The sequence below is a fragment of the Salvia hispanica genome, chromosome 5 (genome assembly GCF_029641045.1).
Source record: "Salvia hispanica isolate PSC_SH4W2 chromosome 5, Shi_PSC_v1, whole genome shotgun sequence".
In the NCBI taxonomy this organism is placed as follows: Eukaryota; Viridiplantae; Streptophyta; class Magnoliopsida; order Lamiales; family Lamiaceae; genus Salvia; species Salvia hispanica.
This window is the reverse complement of record NC_142696.1, coordinates 43,534,087-43,553,999: the sequence shown is the minus strand read 5'-3', so window position 1 is coordinate 43,553,999 and position 19,913 is coordinate 43,534,087. Positions and strand designations below refer to the sequence as shown.

At 38.1% G+C, this 19,913-nt stretch overlaps 4 protein-coding genes across 8 annotated transcripts; 2 read left to right on the top strand and 2 right to left on the bottom strand.

The window, feature by feature from the left end:
- The first annotated feature begins 487 nt into the window (after window positions 1-487).
- LOC125191032 (FAD-dependent oxidoreductase family protein) lies at window positions 488-3,833 on the top strand. Its single transcript, XM_048088492.2, has 9 exons — window positions 488-621; window positions 726-783; window positions 1,236-1,344; window positions 1,448-1,589; window positions 2,013-2,064; window positions 2,364-2,510; window positions 2,592-2,703; window positions 2,928-3,054; window positions 3,178-3,833. The coding sequence occupies exons 1-9, from the start codon at window positions 494-496 to the stop codon at window positions 3,632-3,634; spliced, it is 1,332 nt and encodes a 443-aa protein (XP_047944449.2). The 5' UTR covers window positions 488-493; the 3' UTR covers window positions 3,635-3,833.
- A 154-nt stretch (window positions 3,834-3,987) lies between these two features.
- On the bottom strand, window positions 3,988-8,302 carry LOC125190646 (ATPase 8, plasma membrane-type-like). Its single transcript, XM_048087996.2, has 12 exons — window positions 8,145-8,302; window positions 7,858-8,076; window positions 7,636-7,773; window positions 7,074-7,388; window positions 6,422-6,991; window positions 6,228-6,332; window positions 5,743-6,046; window positions 5,165-5,679; window positions 4,810-4,983; window positions 4,579-4,734; window positions 4,390-4,497; window positions 3,988-4,310 (listed from the first exon to the last, which is right to left on the bottom strand). The coding sequence occupies exons 1-11, from the start codon at window positions 8,175-8,177 to the stop codon at window positions 4,426-4,428; spliced, it is 2,601 nt and encodes an 866-aa protein (XP_047943953.2). The 5' UTR covers window positions 8,178-8,302; the 3' UTR covers window positions 3,988-4,310; window positions 4,390-4,425.
- Window positions 8,303-13,247: 4,945 nt separating this feature from the next.
- LOC125190476 (large ribosomal subunit protein eL39x) lies at window positions 13,248-13,857 on the top strand. The gene is made up of 3 exons (XM_048087798.2): window positions 13,248-13,380; window positions 13,484-13,587; window positions 13,673-13,857. The coding sequence occupies exons 1-3, from the start codon at window positions 13,378-13,380 to the stop codon at window positions 13,719-13,721; spliced, it is 156 nt and encodes a 51-aa protein (XP_047943755.1). The 5' UTR covers window positions 13,248-13,377; the 3' UTR covers window positions 13,722-13,857.
- A 1,479-nt stretch (window positions 13,858-15,336) lies between these two features.
- LOC125190910 (xylose isomerase family protein) lies at window positions 15,337-19,651 on the bottom strand. Of its 5 annotated transcripts, none has more exons than XM_048088333.2 (21): window positions 19,522-19,651; window positions 19,110-19,199; window positions 18,928-19,032; window positions 18,764-18,838; window positions 18,542-18,671; window positions 18,362-18,453; window positions 18,128-18,178; window positions 17,828-17,904; window positions 17,685-17,739; window positions 17,477-17,578; window positions 17,284-17,335; window positions 17,062-17,107; window positions 16,932-16,987; window positions 16,680-16,731; window positions 16,486-16,565; window positions 16,315-16,385; window positions 16,176-16,216; window positions 15,969-16,068; window positions 15,811-15,882; window positions 15,649-15,726; window positions 15,337-15,565 (listed from the first exon to the last, which is right to left on the bottom strand). In XM_048088333.2, the coding sequence occupies exons 2-21, from the start codon at window positions 19,176-19,178 to the stop codon at window positions 15,530-15,532; spliced, it is 1,440 nt and encodes a 479-aa protein (XP_047944290.1). In that variant the 5' UTR covers window positions 19,179-19,199; window positions 19,522-19,651; the 3' UTR covers window positions 15,337-15,529. The 5 variants fall into 5 exon arrangements, with proteins under 5 accessions (XP_047944290.1, XP_047944289.1, XP_088914203.1 ...); XM_048088332.2 differs by having other exon boundaries at window positions 19,408-19,528; XM_089058077.1 differs by having other exon boundaries at window positions 19,439-19,524.
- Between the last annotated feature and the right edge of the window lie 262 nt (window positions 19,652-19,913).

Genomic DNA, 19,913 nt, shown 5'->3' with positions numbered 1-19,913 from the left:
ATCTACCCTTCGGATTCGAACTAAGAAAAACTAACTAATTCCATTAGCTATGGAATAGAATCCACGGTGAGTGCAAATTAATGTATACCATTTATATCACCTACATTACTAAAAATTGATATATTTTGTCATGTTACCGTATATAATTATTAAGTGGACCAGTAAACGCATTCGAGAACTCAAAACCATCAATTTTCAATTAAATTCACGTCGATCGACAAACAATGGTCCATTTTATTGTGGCACAAATGAGCATTGTGAATGTGACAATACCACATTTAAAATCAGTGAATAATAATTACCATAAATGTTAATATTACGGTACCTTGATTAAATAGAATACTACCTATAATAATCTTTAAAAACAATTTTATTCAAGAAAAAACATACGAGTAGTTGTGGCCCGACCCATAAGGAAGGACGGATCCGGATCCGGATCACCTTCGTTTTATTATACTCGTAGTCAGTATGAGTCTTGATAGCCTAAGAATCGATGATGGGAGCGATATTGGCGCAAAACCAAGGAATTTTGTCCTTCAATTGGAGAAGAACAGTAATTTCAACACCCATCACTTCATTGTATGTGCGTTGCTCTTCAACTGTATCCCCACGACCCCTCAGGTGCACCCCTCCCCCCACTTTCTCTCTGTATATTAGTAGTAAAAAATAGGTCCTTTGTTTTGACTTTGAGTGAGATCTCTTTTCCTGTTCTGGTTAATCTGCAGATACGCAGTTCTTGGCGCGGGCTTTGCTGGCTTATCCGTGGCTTGGAATTTGCTTCGAGTAATTTTTGCATACTTTATCTGGTGGTGTTGCTTCCTCTTCTGACGTAGTATTTGTCATTCAAATGAAATCTTTTTCTCAAAGTTCAAATTTTGGATTTGTATTGGAACTTGGAAGTCTTCGAGACTAAGTGCTAGAAGAGAAGGAGTGATCTTGGAAGAGTAAATTAAAGAGAATAAACAATGGAATATTAACCTCATGATTTCAACAACCCTTTTTTTCCTATGAAAAGCTATATGGGGCAAATTTAGCTTGAGGTATCACTAGGACTAGGATTATAGGAGATAAAATGAAGCACTAGAATTAGAACTAGAATAAAAGAGAACCATTTCCTTTGTGTTATCTTAGATTTCAAATGCTTGTTATTTGCTGCAATGCTTTGCATGTGTTATTCAAGATTTTAAAATTCTTTGTTAATTAATGCATTAATTTCTGGAAGTGTGTATTTGCAGCATGGCTCCAAGGACTCCCATCTTTCTGTTGATATTTATGATGAAGCTGGCGTTGGCGGAGGTGCATCTGGAATTGCTGGTGGGCTTTTGCATCCATACTCGCCTAAAGGTCCATATTTTCTTTGAGTCAGTCTTCGGTTCTTTACTGTTTTGGCACCTAAATGGTTAAATGCTTTGAATGTTATTTTGCTGAGTAGTTCACTATTTTGCAGTCAAGCTTCTTTGGCAAGGTGCAGAGTGCTGGGAAGAAAGTTTGAGTCTCTTAAATATTGCTGAACAAGCACTTCTTAATGTAGTAAATCAGGGAAAAGGTGAAATTGTGGAAGATGGCGAATCTATTATAGTTAGGAGAAGGTTTGTTCCTTGTCATGTGTTTGCTTTCATGTTTAAATATGTAATTTGGAGCATGTTGGTGATCTTTTGTGTTAGATACCATTCATTGTTTATAACTATTACAGTGCGTACCTAAGTTGGAAGGTATGGTTGCTAGTTTATATTCCTACATGTTAACCATTTTCAGCAATCCTCTCGTAGGTCAGGTTTTTGGTGTTTAATCATGGATCTCTTCTTCTGGAAATTTTGTTTTGTAAATTTTTGTTCTTTCTTTTCATTATTTCTTCTTCCTCTTCTTATACCTTGTAGTTGCATGTCCTAGATCTATTGTGGTGCATGTGGTTGTTCTACTTTAAGACTTTTCACTACATCGTACGCTATTCCCATTTAGTTCACATTAAGAATTACTTTGCTCTCGAACTGACACTCACTTGTATGGTGTAGGGGGATCTTGAGGCCAGCTGTCAATATAAAGAGCATGAATATAATGTCAGAGGTAAGAGTTTTGCCAAATCGAATGGGTGTCTGGCTAAGCTTATTTAAAACTACTATCTTGTAAACTCCTATATTGTTGAAGATGCTAATGTAGTTCATAGTATGATGTTTGAACCTATCATAGCCTTTACATAAATTAGAGTACTGAGATTAGTACATCAGTAAAGATAATTTTGGAATATTATACTCCTTCACCTTTAACGTGTTTTCATCCTTTTAAGCTCAGCTAAACACCTTCTAACCGTGATACGTTTAGTTTGATTTCTCTCTGATGCATACTTATTTTGTTTTCATGAATAGAATGCTCAGAACTATCTTGCCAATTGCAGACTAGAACTCATCCATGAGGATGCTGCTCAAAAGCTTGTCCCAAATTTATCGCTACCATTGGACGTGGCGTTTTACATGCCTGAAGCTCTGAATGTTGATGCTCAACGTTACCTCAAGGTTAGAAAAAAAGAGCAAAAGTGAAGTGTTTGGATTCTGTTCAACATGGTTTTTGAGACTATCGTATCTTTTCATCTCTAGGGTCTTTACCTAGCATGTGAAAATCTAGCTAATGGCGTGTTAACCTTGGGCCATACGAACAAAGAATTAAATTTTTACCAGAAATCCATCCCATCTCTGCTAGAACTTTCTGGTAAATATTTCTATAATTTCTCACATAACTTCATGAATTATTATCTGACAACTTTGCATACATTATTTTCTTGCTAATGAATGTAAGGAATAATCTAATAATTACATACACTAAGATTATAAGCTTTTGAGTGACTGAGTTAATGGTGTTTCTTGAAGTCTTTTTTAATTGTATTCATCCGGTTGACCCTCAATAGTAATAAGATCTGATTGTATATTATTCAGGGGAGTACGATGCAGTGATTATCTGCTTTGGAGCCCAGGCAGCATTTCTTCCGGAGCTTTCTGGAAAACTGCCTCTGAGAGTCTGTAGAGGCATCATTGCTAAGCTGCAACTTCCTGATGATGTTAGGTACGTTTAATGCTACCCATTCATAGGCTTATTTCAAGAATAATATTGGATGAAAGGTTCGGGCGTTAATAGCTTTCTAAACTTCATAAGTTCGTATTAAAATTCATTGCCTGTTTATTGCAGGGAAGAGTATCCACAACACAGTCCCTCCATTCTGTCAGATGCCTGGCTTGCTGTCCATGGTGCTCGACACATGGATTTGGGATCGACATGGGACTGGGAATCAAGGAATTACTCGAGGGGCGTCACAGCTGATGAAGCTTCCAAGGCAGTTAAAGTGCTTCTCCCAAAAGCATGTTCCGTATATCCACCCATAGAAAAGTGGGACGTAACTGGAACTGTTGGAGGGCTGAGGGGGATGCCGCCTGTCACTTCGAACGGATCACTTCCTCTCCTGGGTTGCATAGATAAGTACATTGATGGTAGACATTCATGCAAATACTGGTTGTTTACTGGCCTCGGAGCGAGGGGTCTGCTCTACCATGCTTGGCTTGGAAAACTGTTGGTTCGAGCCGTGCTTTCCTGCAACGAGGATTTGCTTCCGTTGGAGCTAACCTCATGGAAGCATAAAATGCACTAATAACAATGTATGAAGAAGGATCGATGAAAATACTGAGAGGTGTTCCCAACAAATCAAGAACCGGACCAAGTAGACTAGCCAGTGTTATGGAGATGTCTCTCGATTAACTTGTAGTATTATTTTTTGTTCATTCCATTGTTTATTTCTTCTTGTAATAATATATTTTGAGTTATAATAGTAATTCATTTGATTTCATATACTCTTCCGGTGTCGTTTAGAGATGTTTATGAAGATGTTTTTCCAGTAGGGTTTGCAGAAGATTGAATTAATTTGTTGTAACAATCTATTCTTAGTATTTAGGATCGTGACAAAAACTTGTCTCAAAGCTCGTAGACAAACAAACATGTGAAAGATGAGAAAACTTATATACAGATAGATTAAATGTTCATAAACTGAATTTATATCTACTCTTTGAGAATCACATTTTCCTTCTAAACTACAACCATCGATTGACATTACATCATCCAAAACTTATTGAAAAAATATGGTTTTCTTACCAGTGCCCAGTAGTACGTGCTTTGAACATCCAACTGGACAGCCCATTCCATCGCATCATCGCCAACTTTTTTGTTCAAATTTACGTTTCATCTCCCAATACATTGGTTGCTTCTCTCTCTTGGACCAAATTTTAGTGTTGCTGGAATTTTGCACATTGGCCACTGTCCAAACCATGAAACTGCAACACCAACTTTAATAGTATAAGAAATTTAAGCTTGAGTAGACAAGATGTTTTATGTTTAGGACAGATATGATACCTTGCGATTGTGTGCCATTTTATGTTTGCAGTATCATCAGAAGTCGGAAGCCGAGAGGCGGTCGGTAAGGGAGCTTCTCGCTTTCTTTTCGGCATCGCCATTGTTGTTCTTGGTTGTATACATTAAGAGAGTTCAGGTAGAGTCAGTTCAAGGTAAATTAAATTTAACTTGTTTGGTTTGGTTTGATACCTTGTGATCGAATAGAGAGCGAATGATGAATTTGAGTATGTCAAGAGGGAAATAGGTGACGATGCTGTACACCCAAATGGCTCCGCCCCATCCCCATCCGATCCCTTTCATCCTTGCAAACTCCCAATTCGCATATACCGCTACCAATGTAGCCAACTGATCACAATCATATATTTAATTTAATCTCAAAATCAATCACATTAATCCACAAACCATTTTGTGAGTGCTCACCAGTTGAGCCATGACGAACGCAGTCATGAGCAAGACCCCTGGTCGTTCCACAAATGACCAGCTTCGCGATCTAGTCACGAAGATGAGAGCCTGACTTACAATGCTCACTTGCAAGTAGAGCGCCGCCGTCAGCTCATCCGTCGTCCCTCTGATCGACCTAACACCGAAAATATCCTACAAAACATTTAGACCATCAATAATTGTTTCTGGTTGCACATTGGAGAACGAGGGAAGTTGGAAGCAATAATATATAAGTGTTGTCCAATCCTAATTAGTTTGAGGCATTTCCAAAAGCAAATCTGTGTAGACTTGGACAATATCAAACAAATGTGCAGTCGATGATCCTATCACGTACTGAGAAGAAGTTAGTGTGAGCTGCAAGGTAGAAGAAGAGGACGGACATGGCAGCCATATACGTCCCAAGGACTACACCCGTCGCGAAGATCTCATTCAGCTTCCACGAGTCCGGCACGGGCGAAGGCTTCACTCTGTCTTTGGAGATGGTCATGATGGTGCCGTCGTTTAAGAGGGCGATGATGAGGACCATGAACGGGGAGAAGTCGAATTTCCAGATGAGAGCGATGAGCATGAACCCAACGACGATGCGGATTGTGATCGACACCGCGTAAATGGTGTAGTTTTTCATCCTCTGGAAAATAGCGCGGCTTGTCAGCACGGCGCTCACGATCACGCTCAGCCCCGGCTCCGTCAGCACGATGTCGGACGCGCCCCGGGCAGCGTCCGTCGCGTCCGCTACGGCGATGCCTATATCCGCCTTCTTCAGCGCCGGCGCGTCGTTCACGCCGTCTCCAGTCATGCCGCAGATGTGGTTTCTCTCTTGCAGCCTCTTCACGATCTCGTACTTGTGCTCTACATATACAAATATGGATTTTAATATTTTAAAAGATGGTTTTAATTGATGAATTGAATTACCAGGAAAGACTCCGGCAAAACCGTCTGCTTTTTCAATGAGCTCATCAACGGACATTGAGGAGGCGTCTTGGCTTTGACCAAGTAGGGAAGAAGAAGGATACATGTTGGTGCCCATCCCAAGGCGACGGCCCGTCTCCTTGCCGATGGCTAGCTGATCGCCGGTTATCATCTTCACACTGACGCCAAGTTGAATAGCTCTTTTGATCGTCTCTGCGCTGTCGTGCCTCGGAGGGTCGAACAACGGTAGCAACCCTACAAACTCCCAAGCTCCGCCTTTGCCCTCTTTCGTCTTCTCCGGCACACTCTGAACATCACTCAGTTTATTACATATGATGTGATGCAAACCACGGAAAATAATTAAAATTGCAAGCAATAGTAGTATAAGGCCTGTTGGAAGATGTCATACTAATATGAGTTCGGATATGCATCGATGAACCCTCACAACATATACCCGTATCAATATTTTCTAGCTATCAATGACTCACCTGCCGTGCAACACCAAGAGACCGAAGACCGCGATTCGCAAAATCTTCGATGATCGTTTGAGCCTTTTTCAACACTTCTCCTTCAAGTTCACATAGTTCGATAATCTAATCAAAACATGCAATTTCTCCTTACAAAAACTGAGTTAGGAATATAAATATATATGTGATGAAGTTGAGGATTAGCTGGTGTTTACTTGCTCAGGAGCACCTTTACTTGAGCGTTGCCAGTTCCCATCGGAATCATAATAGGTGATGGCTGTCCGTTTCTCCACGGGGTTAAAGGGCAAGAAATGCACCTCCGTGATCCCCGCCCTCGCCTCTTTGGGATCTTTGAGCATGTTAACAATGGAGGCATCAATGGCGCCCTGATTCTCAACCCTAGAAGCTCGAGCAGCGAGCAAGAGGAGGCCATCGGCGTCCAAGTCGCCTGGAAAGACCTCGATCATTTTTTTATCGACGGTGAGCTTGTTGAGAGTGAGAGTTCCGGTTTTGTCGCTGCAGAGCACATCCATTCCAGCCATCTCCTCGATCGCGGTCATCCTTTTTGTGATGGCCCCCTGCTCGGACAGCCGGTGGGACCCGATTGCCATAGTCACGGATAATACGGTTGGCATGGCGATCGGAATCCCACCAATCAAGAGCACCAACAAATTGTCGATTCCTTGCCTGTACCCTCTCTTTTGAATAGGGTACATCACTATGACCTCGATCAGCATTCCCACAGCAATCGAGCAAATGCAGAAGTTTCCAATCGAAGTCAACACCTAATTAACAAAAAAACAACAACTCAAAATATTGTTGAGCTATATATGTACATCAATTATCATCAGGAGAAAATGCATATACCTGTTGAAAATGTCCCACATTGTTGGTGTTATCAACGAGATGTGCCGCCTTTCCGAAGAAGGAGTTGATGCCGGTGGCGATAACAACGGCCTCGATTTCGCCTTGCTTGCAGGTGGAGCCGGAGTAGACCTGATCCCCAGGGTTTTTGGTGACGGGCAAGGATTCACCGGTGAGAGCTGCTTGATCAATCTTGAGAGGGTCACCATCCAAGAGACGGGCGTCAGCCGGGATGATATCTCCGAGCTTGACACTGATCAAGTCTCCCGGAACTAGAATGGATGCCTCCTCCTCACTCCATTTTCCATCTCTTAAAACCTTTTTAATCACCAATGCATATTGTTATCGAATAGACCAAAACACACACTTTATCAGTACTATTTTCATTTTACTTCGTGGATCATTAGAATTACGCTTTTTCTGTTTTAGGAAACTTTTTTTCTCTCTAATGAGATGAGACTCATTTTCCTTCACTTTTTGATTCCATCTCTTGTATTTTTTACCAGTTATGCATTAAAATCCGTGTCGTTTCAAATGTTTAGCTATGCAACAAAAAAACATGTACCTTGGTTTTGGGAGCAAGGCCAGCCATGAGGGCGGCTGCAGCGTTTCCAGCGTTATTTTCTTCGGCGAAACTAATGGTGGAATTGATAATTAGCAGCACCGTGATGCCGACAAAATCTTGCCAGTCCGGAGGCTTGCCCTAGATGGATTATTCATCCAGTTTCAAATAAATTATAGGGCAATATTGTAGAATAAGATGGAGTAACTTGTTTGGATTAATTACCCCTCCATGTGCCAATATAATGGCCATAATAGCAGCACACTCCATAACCCATGAAAGAGGATTCCACATAAATCCCAAAAACTTGAGAAGTTTGCTTTCATTCTTCTCCTCAAGTTTATTGGCGCCAAAAGCTTCAAGCCTCTTTGCAGCTTCTGCCGACGTTAAACCCTCCCTCGAACATTTTAAATGCGCGAAAACTTCTTCAATGGGGATTTTCTCCTGTTTTCGATGTCACGGGTTGGAATCTTATTTGAAATTATATAATTATAGATATGGAGATGACTTACAAGGTCCACATCTTTAATATTAATGGCGTCCATGGATATTAATTCCAAATATTAATTTGTAGATTATTCTTGAAGGAAACAAGGAGACGTGGGTTGGGGAAGAAAGATCAAGAGCATTCAAACTCTTCTCTCTTGTCCTCCCAGCAATGGTAAAGGTTGTGATCACACGAAGGGATTAATGATGTATGTCCCTGCCCCCCATGCAAAATATAACCTCAAGAGAGAGGAACAAATTATAGATGAGAGGGAGACTCTAGCGCTACTTCCCTCTCTTTGCTTCTCACATCTTCTCTTTATATATGCCTTCTTTCAATTATTGGTTTATCTCTCTACGATGCCGCTCCTTCCAATCTTTCTCATATTTTTTTTTGGTAAAACTTGTGTCAACGCACCAAGCAAAGAGATCCACCATTTTTATCTCTAATTTTAATACACAACTTTTGGTATTTACTAAAGTGCCCTTTTTTCAATTGTTAATATATAAATAAATAGCTTTAAATAATAGTATTGTGTTATTCGTGAGAGTCTGAGACAGTATTAGAGCATCCACATTCGTGCTTTTAAATAAGAGCATGGAGGTGAGTCCGGACCCACTTTTACTTCTTGTCCTTAGCTAAGAGCACAACACCCACATCCGTGCTCTTCCATAAGGACAAGCTCAAGTGTCCCACCATTCTATTATTCAATTTAATTACTTCAATTACTAAAAACATTTCTACAATATATATAAAAATACATTAAAATATAAAAATTACATAATTAAAAGCCTAAAAATTAAAAATTCCATTATTAAAATCCTAAAAAATAAAAATTGCATAATTAAAATCCTAAAAAATAAAAATGCATAATTAAAATCCTTGGAAATAAAAAAAATACATAGTTAAATTCATAAAATTAAAAAGACCCACTACTCGTTACCGAATTTCGCCCAAATGTGTTTGATTAGGTCTTTTTGTAGCTCAACGTGGGTTCTTGTATCGCGCATTGTGTGTTTTGTTTCGATCCTCTCGTTCACCGACGTATGCACACCTCGTCGTGGGGGAGACCTCGCGGTTGAGCTTCCAGCTTCATCATCGTAAAAGTTAGCCGCCATCGGTCCTTCGTCAGCTATAATCATGCTGTGGAAGATAATACACGTGTACATGATGTCGGCTATATTCCTAACATACCACAGCCGAGACGGGGCCTTCACAATGTTGAATCGGCCTTGAAGGACCCCAAAAGCTCTTTCGACATCTTTCCGAGCAGACTCTTGACGTTGCGCAAAAAGAATCAGTCTCGGGTCATGCGCATTGTTGAATGACTTCACGAAAGTTGACCACCTTGGGTAGATACCATCAGCGAGATAGTAACCCATGTGGTATGCAATTCCGTTGACGGTGAAGTCGATCGCCGGTGCTACACCATAGTAACCCATGATTTGTCTATCCTACCCGAAGGTTGTACTGCAATTGGGAGTAAGTGGATATACAAACGTAAACGTGGACCCGATGGACGAGTTAAAGTCTTTAAGGCAAGACTAGTGGCTAAGGGGTATACCCAAAGGGAAGGCATCGACTACGATGAGACCTTCTCCCCAGTGGTCATGCTCAAATCGATTTGTATTCTTTTGTCTATAGCAGCTTACATGGATTGGGAAGTATGGCAGATGGACGTTAAGACTGCGTTTTTAAACGGCGGTCTTGAGGAGACCATCTACATGGAACAACCCGAAGGCTATGTAGTAAAGGGCAAGGAACACATGGTTTGGAAGCTTAAGAAAACCATTTATGGCCTTAAGCAAGCATCTAGATCATGGAACTAGTGTTTTGGTCAAACTGTTCAAAAGTTTGGATTCGAAAAATGCCCCAATGAAAGTTACGTGTATAAGAAGGTTGAAAAGGGAAATGTTGTGTTCTTAGTTTTGTATGTAGATGACATTCTTCTAAATGGAAAAAATAAAAAGATGTTGTCATCAGTATGAACATGGTTGTCCAGCCAGTTCGAGATGAAAGATATGGGTGATGCGGGACACATTCTCAGTATCAAGGTTCTTCGGAACCGTGCAAAGAGAACGTTGTGCTTATCCCAAGAATCTTACATCGATACGGTACTTAGACGCTTTAGCATGCAAGATGCCAAGAAAGGTTTCTTACCTTTTGGACATGACATCCATTTATCTCAAGAGATGTGTCCAAAGACAACATCTGAGATAGCAGAGATGAGAAGGATACCATATGCCTCGACTGTTGGTAGTCTCATGTATGCTATGCTTTGTACTAGACCCGATATTTGCTTTGTTGTTGGCATGGTAGCAAGATATCAATCAAATCCCGGCCAAGGACATTGGACTGCCGTAAAGAACATACTCAAGTACCTTAATCGGACTAAGGACTATATTCTAGTTTACAATACAGCCGAGCTCTGTCCTTTAGGATATACAGATTCGGACTTTCAAGCTGACGTAGATTCGAGAAAATCAACTTCCGGATATGTGTTTACCTTAGGAGGTGGAGCTGTAATTTGGAAGAGTGTAAAGCAGAAATGCATTGCAAACTCTACCATGGAAGCCGAATATGTGGCCGCTTCGGAGGCTGCAAAAGAGGCTGTATGGCTTAAGAACTTCCTTCTGGACTTAAGTGTGGTTACGAATATGCCCAAGAGCATCACCATTTATTGTGACAATTCTGGTGCTGTGGCAAATTCGAGGGAACCACATGCTCATAAAGCGAGCAAGCACATAGAGAGGAAGTATCATATCATTCGAGATATAGTGCAGAGAGGAGACATACAAGTGGTCAAGATTGAGTCAGAAAACAACCTGGCAGATCCTTTCACGAAGACATTAGCGGTCAAGCCATTTGAGAGTCATGTTGAAGGAATGAGAGTTCGACTAATACAAGACCTCAATTCGCTTTCAGTGTAAGTGGGAGAATTAGACATTAGCACATTTTTTGTATACTCGAAAGTGTTTTGAGTATAAGTGGGAGATTGTTAGAGTTTATATACTAGAAATCACGTTTCGAGTGATTCAATACTGTAAAACTCTTATTTTATTTTCCAATGAATAAAACAGATTATTTTTGTCATAATGTTGTTATGTTTTACATTTAATGGATGTTAATTGCATGTTTAAATGTATAAGTTAACTTAACAAGGTCTAAGTCTTTGTTTTAGTAGACCGGTTGTGGGCGGCGTCCACTTTAAGGTAACACGGTCAGTCCTAAACAAAGAAAAAGAAGAATTTCACAACCTAGATGGAATTAGACTATCCATCGAGAAAGGTTGCAATGTCAGTCCGCATATTTCTAAGCCTTACTGAAATAAGATGACATTGGTGTGGTATAGCACTGAACGGATCTAACAGCAAGACTTGTCCTTAGGCTATCTACTGAAAGGCGAGGTCTTGATAAATATTTGTTTCTTAATCAATGTAGGTTAGCATTGAGCATACGGTATTGATTATGCATTATTTTGACTTATCAAATGGTGCGGGTTTTTCGTAACCCAAGAAACCTGATATATTGGGTAGTGGTGATTAATATCTAGCGGTGCTAGGATTGCTATTATATTGAATCGTGCGCGAGGAGAGTCTCGTTTGATAATGTCCTCAAGAGGAGCGCGAAACAAGGTTTTATTATTCGGAACCTAGCTAGTTGGAGTTTGATTACTCTATGAATAATAAATAAGCGTTTCATGCTAAGTCCACTCTTGAAATTAATAAGAAGTTAATTAATTAAGTCCATAGCAGACATTAATTAATTAATGGAAATTTTTATCTTAAGCGCGGGAAATGAAAGTTAAAACGGAAACCCGGATTACTTATAATTTTGGATTTAGATGGGGAGAGTTCAATATTACTTCTGTAGTGGCTGCTCGTAATATTCCAATTAAGCTTATATTAAATTGTGGGTTCAATTTAATTAGTAAAAAGTAAATTGGATGAGCCCATATCCAAAACCTTCCATAGATCCATGTCTGGGCCCAAAGAGAAACTTAATATAAATAGGGGAATAAAGGAGACAGAATCATCACAATTTTTATTCTTAATATTTTCGAAAATGTCGCCCCCCTCATATTGAGTTGGTCGAATTTCCATCTCCTCTTAGGAGTAGTTTTTCTGTCTCTTTTATTTAAGTCCTAGTATTCTGGTGAGATCAGCTCATCTGATATCGGAGTACAGTTTGGGAACCAAGAGAGAAGATCTGTGGTCTAGTATTCAAAGCGTCACGTGGAGAAGCTGCTAGCTATCTTCAATTTTTTGGAGAATTAATTAGGTATTATTTCTGCTCCGTAGAAAAGCATGTTTTAGGATTCAATATTCTTAAAGCATGATTAATTCAAGTTATGAGCATGATACATGTGAGAATTACGTGAATAGATTTTGTCTAAATAATCTGCTAAATAAATCGGATTATTATGTGATTTATTTGTGCGATTAATAATTGTTAAATTATGTTAATCCGTCGCACTGCTTCCGCTGCCAGTTCCTTCAGTTCGCGCTCCGCTTCCGCAATGAGATTGGTGAAATCCATTTTTGAATGTTTTAGAGAGGGTTTGAGTGAGAGAGGAAGATGGAGATGATTTAGTATGAAAAAGTATGAATGAGAGATAATTTGATGTGAAAAGTGGATGATGAATATGTTTATTTATAGATGATTTTGAGATTAAAAAAAAATCCAAAACGTCCATAATCGGCTCTATTTTTTGGGAATCCAAAAATATATATTTTTAATTTTTGGTATTATTTGAATTATTTCCGAATTTTTTTTTTTGAAAAAAAAAAGAAAAATCAATTTTGCCAACAGCTATGCCGTTGGCGAATTAGAGAGCGCCGTGTGTGCTGCTCAGCGGTACGGACGGACGGCTCGCAGCGGCGGACGGGGATCTCCTTGCCGCTGGCACGGACGGACGGACATGGCGATGGGGATGCTCTTAGTACTCGAATCCATTTGCACATTTATAACTTGGCCAACATATATAGCTCGTGGATATTGTTACTTCGGATTTTTTAGGTGATTAATGATAAAAAAATATTTCAAAAAAATGTGTTCAATTTTAGATGCGATGATCCGATCCAATAGTCACATTTTAATATCCATTTTGTAAAGGCCCATATTTAAGTGGGCCAGAAGTACTCAGCCCATTCCTATAGTGTGTTCACATATTTAGACGAAATCCCTATTTCAAATCTAGGGTTTTATTCCATCTCAACCAGAGGCTTTCGCCCATTGCTGAACATCTTTAGGCGAAAATGGTGACCATTCTCTCTCTCTCGTCCATATGTGTTTCGTATAGAGTAAATAGCTTGTTGATCTATTTTCCATTATTTGTAAATAACGGAACGAAATTGTGAACAGCCGTCGCACAAGACGTTCATGATTAAGAAGAAGCTGGCGAAGAAGCAGAGGCAAAATAGGCCAATTCCTTACTGGATCCGTATGCGCACGGACAACACCATCAGGTATTTTGCTTTTGCTAGTTTTCAGTTACTTTGAAATATAATTATTTTTGGGGGAAATTCAGCAGAGTGTTGTTGTTATTTGTAGGTACAATGCGAAGCGCAGGCATTGGCGCCGTACCAAGCTAGGGTTTTGAGGTGCTGCTTGGGAATTTTTTTGTTACTGCTTTATGCTAATTGGTTTTAGGTTTAAGTCTTCATTTGTAGACTGTAACCTATCTTTTTAGATAATGGTGTTTTTTTATTAAGATAAAGGCTTGAAACTATGGATTATCTCTGTTTCTTTCTCTATTTTGATTTTCCTATTGAGGGTAATGTTTTTGTGGTTTTATGCCATCAATGTTGTGCTTGCAGAAAATGGTGTTATCCTGCGACCTGCATAAAGTACTAATCTAATACACAGATTTTTGACGCTCCATTGAAAAACTAATTAGATAATTTGTTGATTGATATGTTCTTTGTGATTTGCATGTTCATCGTTTTTAACATAGTGCTTTCGTTACTACTATTATTTTGATTGAAAAATTTATGGTAGACCATCACTCATAATGGTCTCATGGTATCGATTATTGACTCGGTTTTTTAGGCTGATTTGCCTCTCCAGGATATGGTACTTGATCTCTACATTTAACATAGAATTGTTTTTTTATATTTAAGGTATTAAAATCCAATTTGTTTCTTTCTCCAAATATATCTACCAAAATGGCAGTCGGCAGTTCCTTCTCTTAGCGAGTGAAAAAGCAAAATGGTAAACCATGGAAGAAAAATTAACTGGAAACGATGCCATGTTTATATCATTCCAATTTTGTGAAATACTATAAAACAATTAATCGATGCAAAACGTCCTTGAATTGTTGTAAAAACACCTTATCAATATTCATCATGATTAGTAATTTTGTCATTTCGTAGTATATAGTAATAGTAGCGATTATTTGCAAAATTATCTAGCAGGCTTCATATGACATTAATTTTGTACTCCTACTATCAAATTGTTTGTACTAGTAATAGACCACATGAACGTGTTACTTGAAATATCTCATTTTCCTTCTATTTGTGTGCCATATGCTCTTTCTTGACTCTACACTCCTACACATGGGATAGAATGTCACTCTCTAATTAATTAACTTACTCCTAAGTAACCATGTCAAAAAGGCATTTAAAATAGAATGAAAGATGTAAAAATATTTTAGGGTTAACAATAGAAAATACTCAGAGATTGCTGGAATTAATTTCAACTCAAAAGATAAGCGTAATATGTTTTAAGTCTCACATATGTTACATATGATAGAATCCTAAATAAAATTTAATTTTAATATATTCCATAATACATAAATTTGGTACAAGACACATTATTTGAATGAGGAATTTCCTAATTAGTCATTAATTGTTGACTAAGTACTATGTTTCCTATTATTAATAAGGAACATTGATATTTATATAATGTCTTGATCAACATTAATTTAGTCAAGAATATATATGGTTATGATTGCCTTTGGTATTAATTATGTTATTTACTACCAAAATCAAATCAAATCAACTTATTTTGATCAATTATTTAATTTAATTTTGGTATTACTTGGCCAAAAAGAAATGTCTTAATTAAATAGTCTCTTTAATGTAAAGAGAACAATAAATTTTCTATGCTATTATTTTAATGGTTCATTTTTAAAGAGAACAATAAATTTTCTATGCTATTATTTTAACGGATAATTATGAGAAAAGATTTTGTACTTGGGTTCTTTTACAACTGAGTTCGTCAAATCTAAACGAATGTAACATTAAATATCTGAACTTCAAATACACCAATCTCCTTAGAAATCGAATTATATCACAAACGAAAGAGAGTATACGTCTCTAAGTTTATTAAAGTTTAGTCCGTTGCGCAAAATAGAAGAAGCTATATCCAAAGTAGACGAGAAAAAAAAACACTAAGAAATGGTCGACTCTATATTGCAGACTGGAATATCATCTCCGCCAACTCCTGCAACCACCATTCCCACACATATTTTTTAGAAACTTACAAAATGCATTCCAAAAATTGAATTAATCTACAATTGCAGTTACCTGCTTAGCAGAACCAACTTTGGGCTCTCCCCATTGTATAGTCTTCTTCTCAAGTAACTCAAAATCAGCCTTTCCAGCCTGTTTGCATTATTCAATCATCAACCATAGGATGGAACAATACAAAAAATAGACGAAAAAAGAGGTCGGAACGGTGAAACTTGCCTCGATCTGGGCTCCCAATTCTGTGTCGAAACTTGCATACCTCTTGCGAACTAGTTCATCTAACAAACCACCCTGCACGAGTACACAGACAGCGCAATTTTTGACATAAGATGGAAAGGCTTGGAGAAAGAAGCTATGTAGAATGAAGAAATGACTACCTCAATTAGCTTGGCAGCATTTCGAAGCCCACGTGCAATGGTATCCATACCCGCGATATGAGCTATGAAGATATCCTCGACATCTGTGCTCTCTCTCCGCCTACAAATACATCAACATAAAACAGATCAATATAGTTTTCTTTTTTTTAAATATAGTATTGGATTTTCAATCTGCAACCAAATGTAGGCAAAGAAAAGAAAACTTACAATTTTGCATCAAAATTAAACCCACCGGGTGCCAACCCTCCCTGTGATGCATAAATAAAACAAAAAAACATTGTTTATTAGATTTATATACTTCTAATACTTCTTTCATTGTGCATGAAAAACTACTTAATACACGTACATTTTTAATAACGGAGAGCATAACTAGTGTTGCTTCTCCAACATCCATCATAAACTGGTCGGTATCCCAACCTGCACAACATGGCCTCACTCATATTATTAATTGCTGAAATAGAACAAAATGCATTAACATCGGTGTGGTAGACTGAGCAGAAAAGTCTAATAAACATACCGACTTGGGGGTCACCGGAGTTTGCATCAATATTACCCAATATGCCATTGATTCGAGCAGTCTCAATCTCATGATGGCAGCTGCAGTGTACAACTGGGTGTCAGGAATACTAAATTCACTCATCACTCATGTGTGAATGGTGGGAAACAATCAATGTCATTAAATTACGAGTTCTGAAACAGAACACAGCATACCTGTGACCTGAGAGAGTTGCGTGGTTGCACTCAATGTTCAGCTTAAACTCACCTGCATAGAATTTGAGGAAAAAAATAAATGCAAAGGACATGTTCAGCTGAATCAGAACAGTGCCACAATCAATTCATCCAACTCCACTCGAGTAACAACTTTGCTTTCTAATGTCAATCTTGTTAAATAAACCCGTTATTATTTCTGTAAAACGGTGAAGATAGAACTATGCATAAAGGAGTAAAGGACACAACTTTTACCTATCAATCCATATTTACGGAGGAAGTTAGCTGATGTTGCAGCATCCCAATCATACCTGGCAAGTTTTGAGATATGTCATGTTAGCTGAATATTTTTATGCATAGTATGTACCCGTTGACAGAAACATACTGGTGTTTTGTAGGCTCCTGGGGTTTAGGTTCAATGAGCAGCGTCCCTGAAAACGATTGTCAACGACAGCAATCAGATTAGTGTTGCAGTTAATGGTTCGATTTTTCTGGTAAAGCACAAATTTAGAATGAGGTCGAGTTGGAGCTACCATCAACCATTCATATTAGTGTTGCAACTCAGAAATAAATGTCAATGTCTACACAAAGTAATATATAAAAATACCATTGAATCCAATTTTCTTCTTGTAGGCAACAGCTGCTTCAAAAAAATGTGCCTGCAATAAAATGACAATCGTTTGATTCATAACCTTAGCAAAAAAATTACTAGAAGCAAACATACAAGGCACACAAATAGAAATCTACGTGAAATGATTCAGGTATAGGCATGAAAAGATAACATAGCATAATGATCGCACCATGTGATTGAGCTCTCTTTCCATATCTGTGTTCAAAAGAGATTGATAGCCTTCACGACCACCCCAGAAGACATAATTTTCTCCACCTAGATAATGCGTAACCTATAGGCACAAAATGGAATGTCAAACATAATGCAAAATAAGGGATGTCGAGTATAACTCTATATTATGTATTAATGGGTTGTGACCAAGTGATTCAATCACCAACCTCGATTGCCTTTTTGACCTGTGCTGCTGAGTATGCATACACTCCTAGTTCAGGACTGCATAACAAAAAGGTCAGAATATTAGGCAGGCGGTGAACATTCAATAATGAGTCATCAAATAGAACAAACATATACGGTCGTGTACCTAGTTGCAGCTCCATGCATGTATCTTGGATGGAAGAACAACTGAGCTGTACCCCACAAAGGACGAATCCTTGTGCCCTAGTGTTTACAGACAGGAATGTTGGAAGAAAGTGTCTATGAGCACACTTAACAAAGTTTGTACTCAATGCACACTTGAACAAAGTTTGTACTCAATAAAAAGCTTCAAATTGTTTATAGAGAAAATTGTGATGATCTCAACTTCATATGCATGAATATCAAAATTGAGATTGCCATGCTATTGCTTTGTTATTATCTTTTAAAAGGCAATACGTAAAGCTACCTGGAGTTCTTTGGCAAGAGCAACCACTTCATCCAAGTTAGCATTAGATTCCTACAAAATCACAAACAAATATAAGCAAACTCAAATATTTGAAATTTTAAGTTTGCATCAGATTAATAAGATAGTAACTTTTTCGAACAAAAGAGCTATGATTTTCCACTCTATTTTACTGTCTTCAAAGGGAGAAAGATATCAGTCTATCAGATTAACTGAATTTATGCACCAACAACTAACCTCAATCGTTTTACCCTCTGGGGCGATATCCCTGTCATGGAAGCACCATCTATCAAGTCCAAGCTTATCAAGGAACTCAAAGTTCGCCCTCACTGAATAATCAAATTCCAAAAACATCAGATAAAATAAATACATTTTAAATCAAAATTAAGAACTAAATACTAGCAGCTTAAACCATACTTCTTCTCTTTGCCATTGCCAAAGAATTAGTTCCATCTTCCCAAGGCCACGTCTTTGTGGGTGCACCAAACGGATCACCACCTGTCCCACGAAATGTATGCCAAAATGCAATGCTGAACCTCAACCAATCCTAGGTCAAATTAAAATTTTAGGTTCCAAAACAAATCCTCTACAAACAAGATTGCTGAAAAGCATTTAGCATAACCACAATGTAACTCTCACCTTCATCTTTTTGCCAAGAATTTCCTCTTCGGCATTATACCATTTGTAGGCAAGAGGATTCTTACTGGTAGGACCCTACATTAGCAAAGGATAACCATGATCACCATATTCATCAATTCCAGTAACTATTATTGGGAAAAGAAAAAACTTATCACAAATTTCACCTCATACTTAATTTTTGGAATGCCTGGGAAGAAGTCCCCTTCCCATTCACCAGAACCACAATCACTTGAAACATCAGCAGGGCAAGTCGGCGGCGGCGCAGCCGTCTGCACACACATTCATTCATTTCATAACTAATCGTATTGGAAAAATGTTACAAACTGAAAAAAGACAGAAACTCTACCGCTGTATAAGAGACCACCACAATTAGGGATGATAGCAACAACAAGAACTTGACGCTCTTCATTTTCATTTCTCATAAAACAGAATAATACTGCACCAGAGTTAGAAATTAGTAAGCGATTCAACAAAATCGGAATTAGAAAAAATTGAAAGCAATTAAACATGCAATTATTTTAGTGACCGATCATCACACAAAAAGATTAGTTCTTGATTGTTAAGATGAAATTGTAAAGCCCCCAATTTCGAAATCCCTTTGACTCAACACTCTTTTCAGTTTCTAATCAAAACCTACAGCTTACTCAAAACTTATGCAGATCCCAAAACACACACATGCACGGAGACAGAAAGAGTTCTGACACTCGAGCTCTTTGACCTGGATTACAGATAACACAGATAATTGAGGAAATACTTACGGATGATCTGGGTTGTTGAGCTTGGGTAGCAGAGCGATTTTATACTAGGATGACTGAATTCTATGGGTTAGTTTTGCCCCTAACTTGAGACTGATTTTGCTGCATTTGGAGAATGATTACAGGGGTGTATTAGTAATTTACAGGCATTATTATAACCTTTCCGGGTACATTCGTGCATATTCAGATTAATTTGAAACATATGACTAATTATCTAATCATTGCCTTATCCGTTAGAATACAATTCATTTTTATAATCTTCATATATTATTATTGATTTGATCTATTATATAGTCAGTTATGATTTGATTTGGTTTATTAGAATATCTTTCTACATACCATATCTTATAAATATATGTAAAATATTTTCTTAGAATAAAAAATGAAGAATTAGT

What these genes read in the sequence shown, in the direction of transcription:
- LOC125191032 (XM_048088492.2), top strand. Translation starts at nt 494, where the DNA reads ATGATGGGAGCGATATTGGCGCAAAACCAAGGAATTTTGTCCTTCAAT. An exon ending in GTATCCCCACGACCCCTCAG is followed by an intron (nt 622 to 725) that starts GTGCACCCCTCC and finishes GTTAATCTGCAG; the next exon opens with ATACGCAGTTCTTGGCGCGG. An exon ending in TGGCTTGGAATTTGCTTCGA is followed by an intron (nt 784 to 1,235) that starts GTAATTTTTGCA and finishes GTGTATTTGCAG; the next exon opens with CATGGCTCCAAGGACTCCCA.
- LOC125190646 (XM_048087996.2), bottom strand. Translation starts at nt 8,177, where the DNA reads ATGGACGCCATTAATATTAAAGATGTGGACCTT. An exon ending in GCCTTGCTCCCAAAACCAAG is followed by an intron (nt 7,389 to 7,635) that starts GTACATGTTTTT and finishes GTGATTAAAAAG; the next exon opens with GTTTTAAGAGATGGAAAATG. An exon ending in TTTTGCCGGAGTCTTTCCTG is followed by an intron (nt 5,680 to 5,742) that starts GTAATTCAATTC and finishes TTGTATATGTAG; the next exon opens with AGCACAAGTACGAGATCGTG.
- LOC125190476 (XM_048087798.2), top strand. An exon ending in CGCACGGACAACACCATCAG is followed by an intron (nt 13,588 to 13,672) that starts GTATTTTGCTTT and finishes TGTTATTTGTAG; the next exon opens with GTACAATGCGAAGCGCAGGC.
- LOC125190910 (XM_048088333.2), bottom strand. Translation starts at nt 19,178, where the DNA reads ATGAAAATGAAGAGCGTCAAGTTCTTGTTGTTGCTATCATCCCTAATT. An exon ending in TTCCAAAAATTAAGTATGAG is followed by an intron (nt 18,839 to 18,927) that starts GTGAAATTTGTG and finishes TTGCTAATGTAG; the next exon opens with GGTCCTACCAGTAAGAATCC. An exon ending in TGCTCTCCGTTATTAAAAAT is followed by an intron (nt 16,217 to 16,314) that starts GTACGTGTATTA and finishes TATGCATCACAG; the next exon opens with GGAGGGTTGGCACCCGGTGG.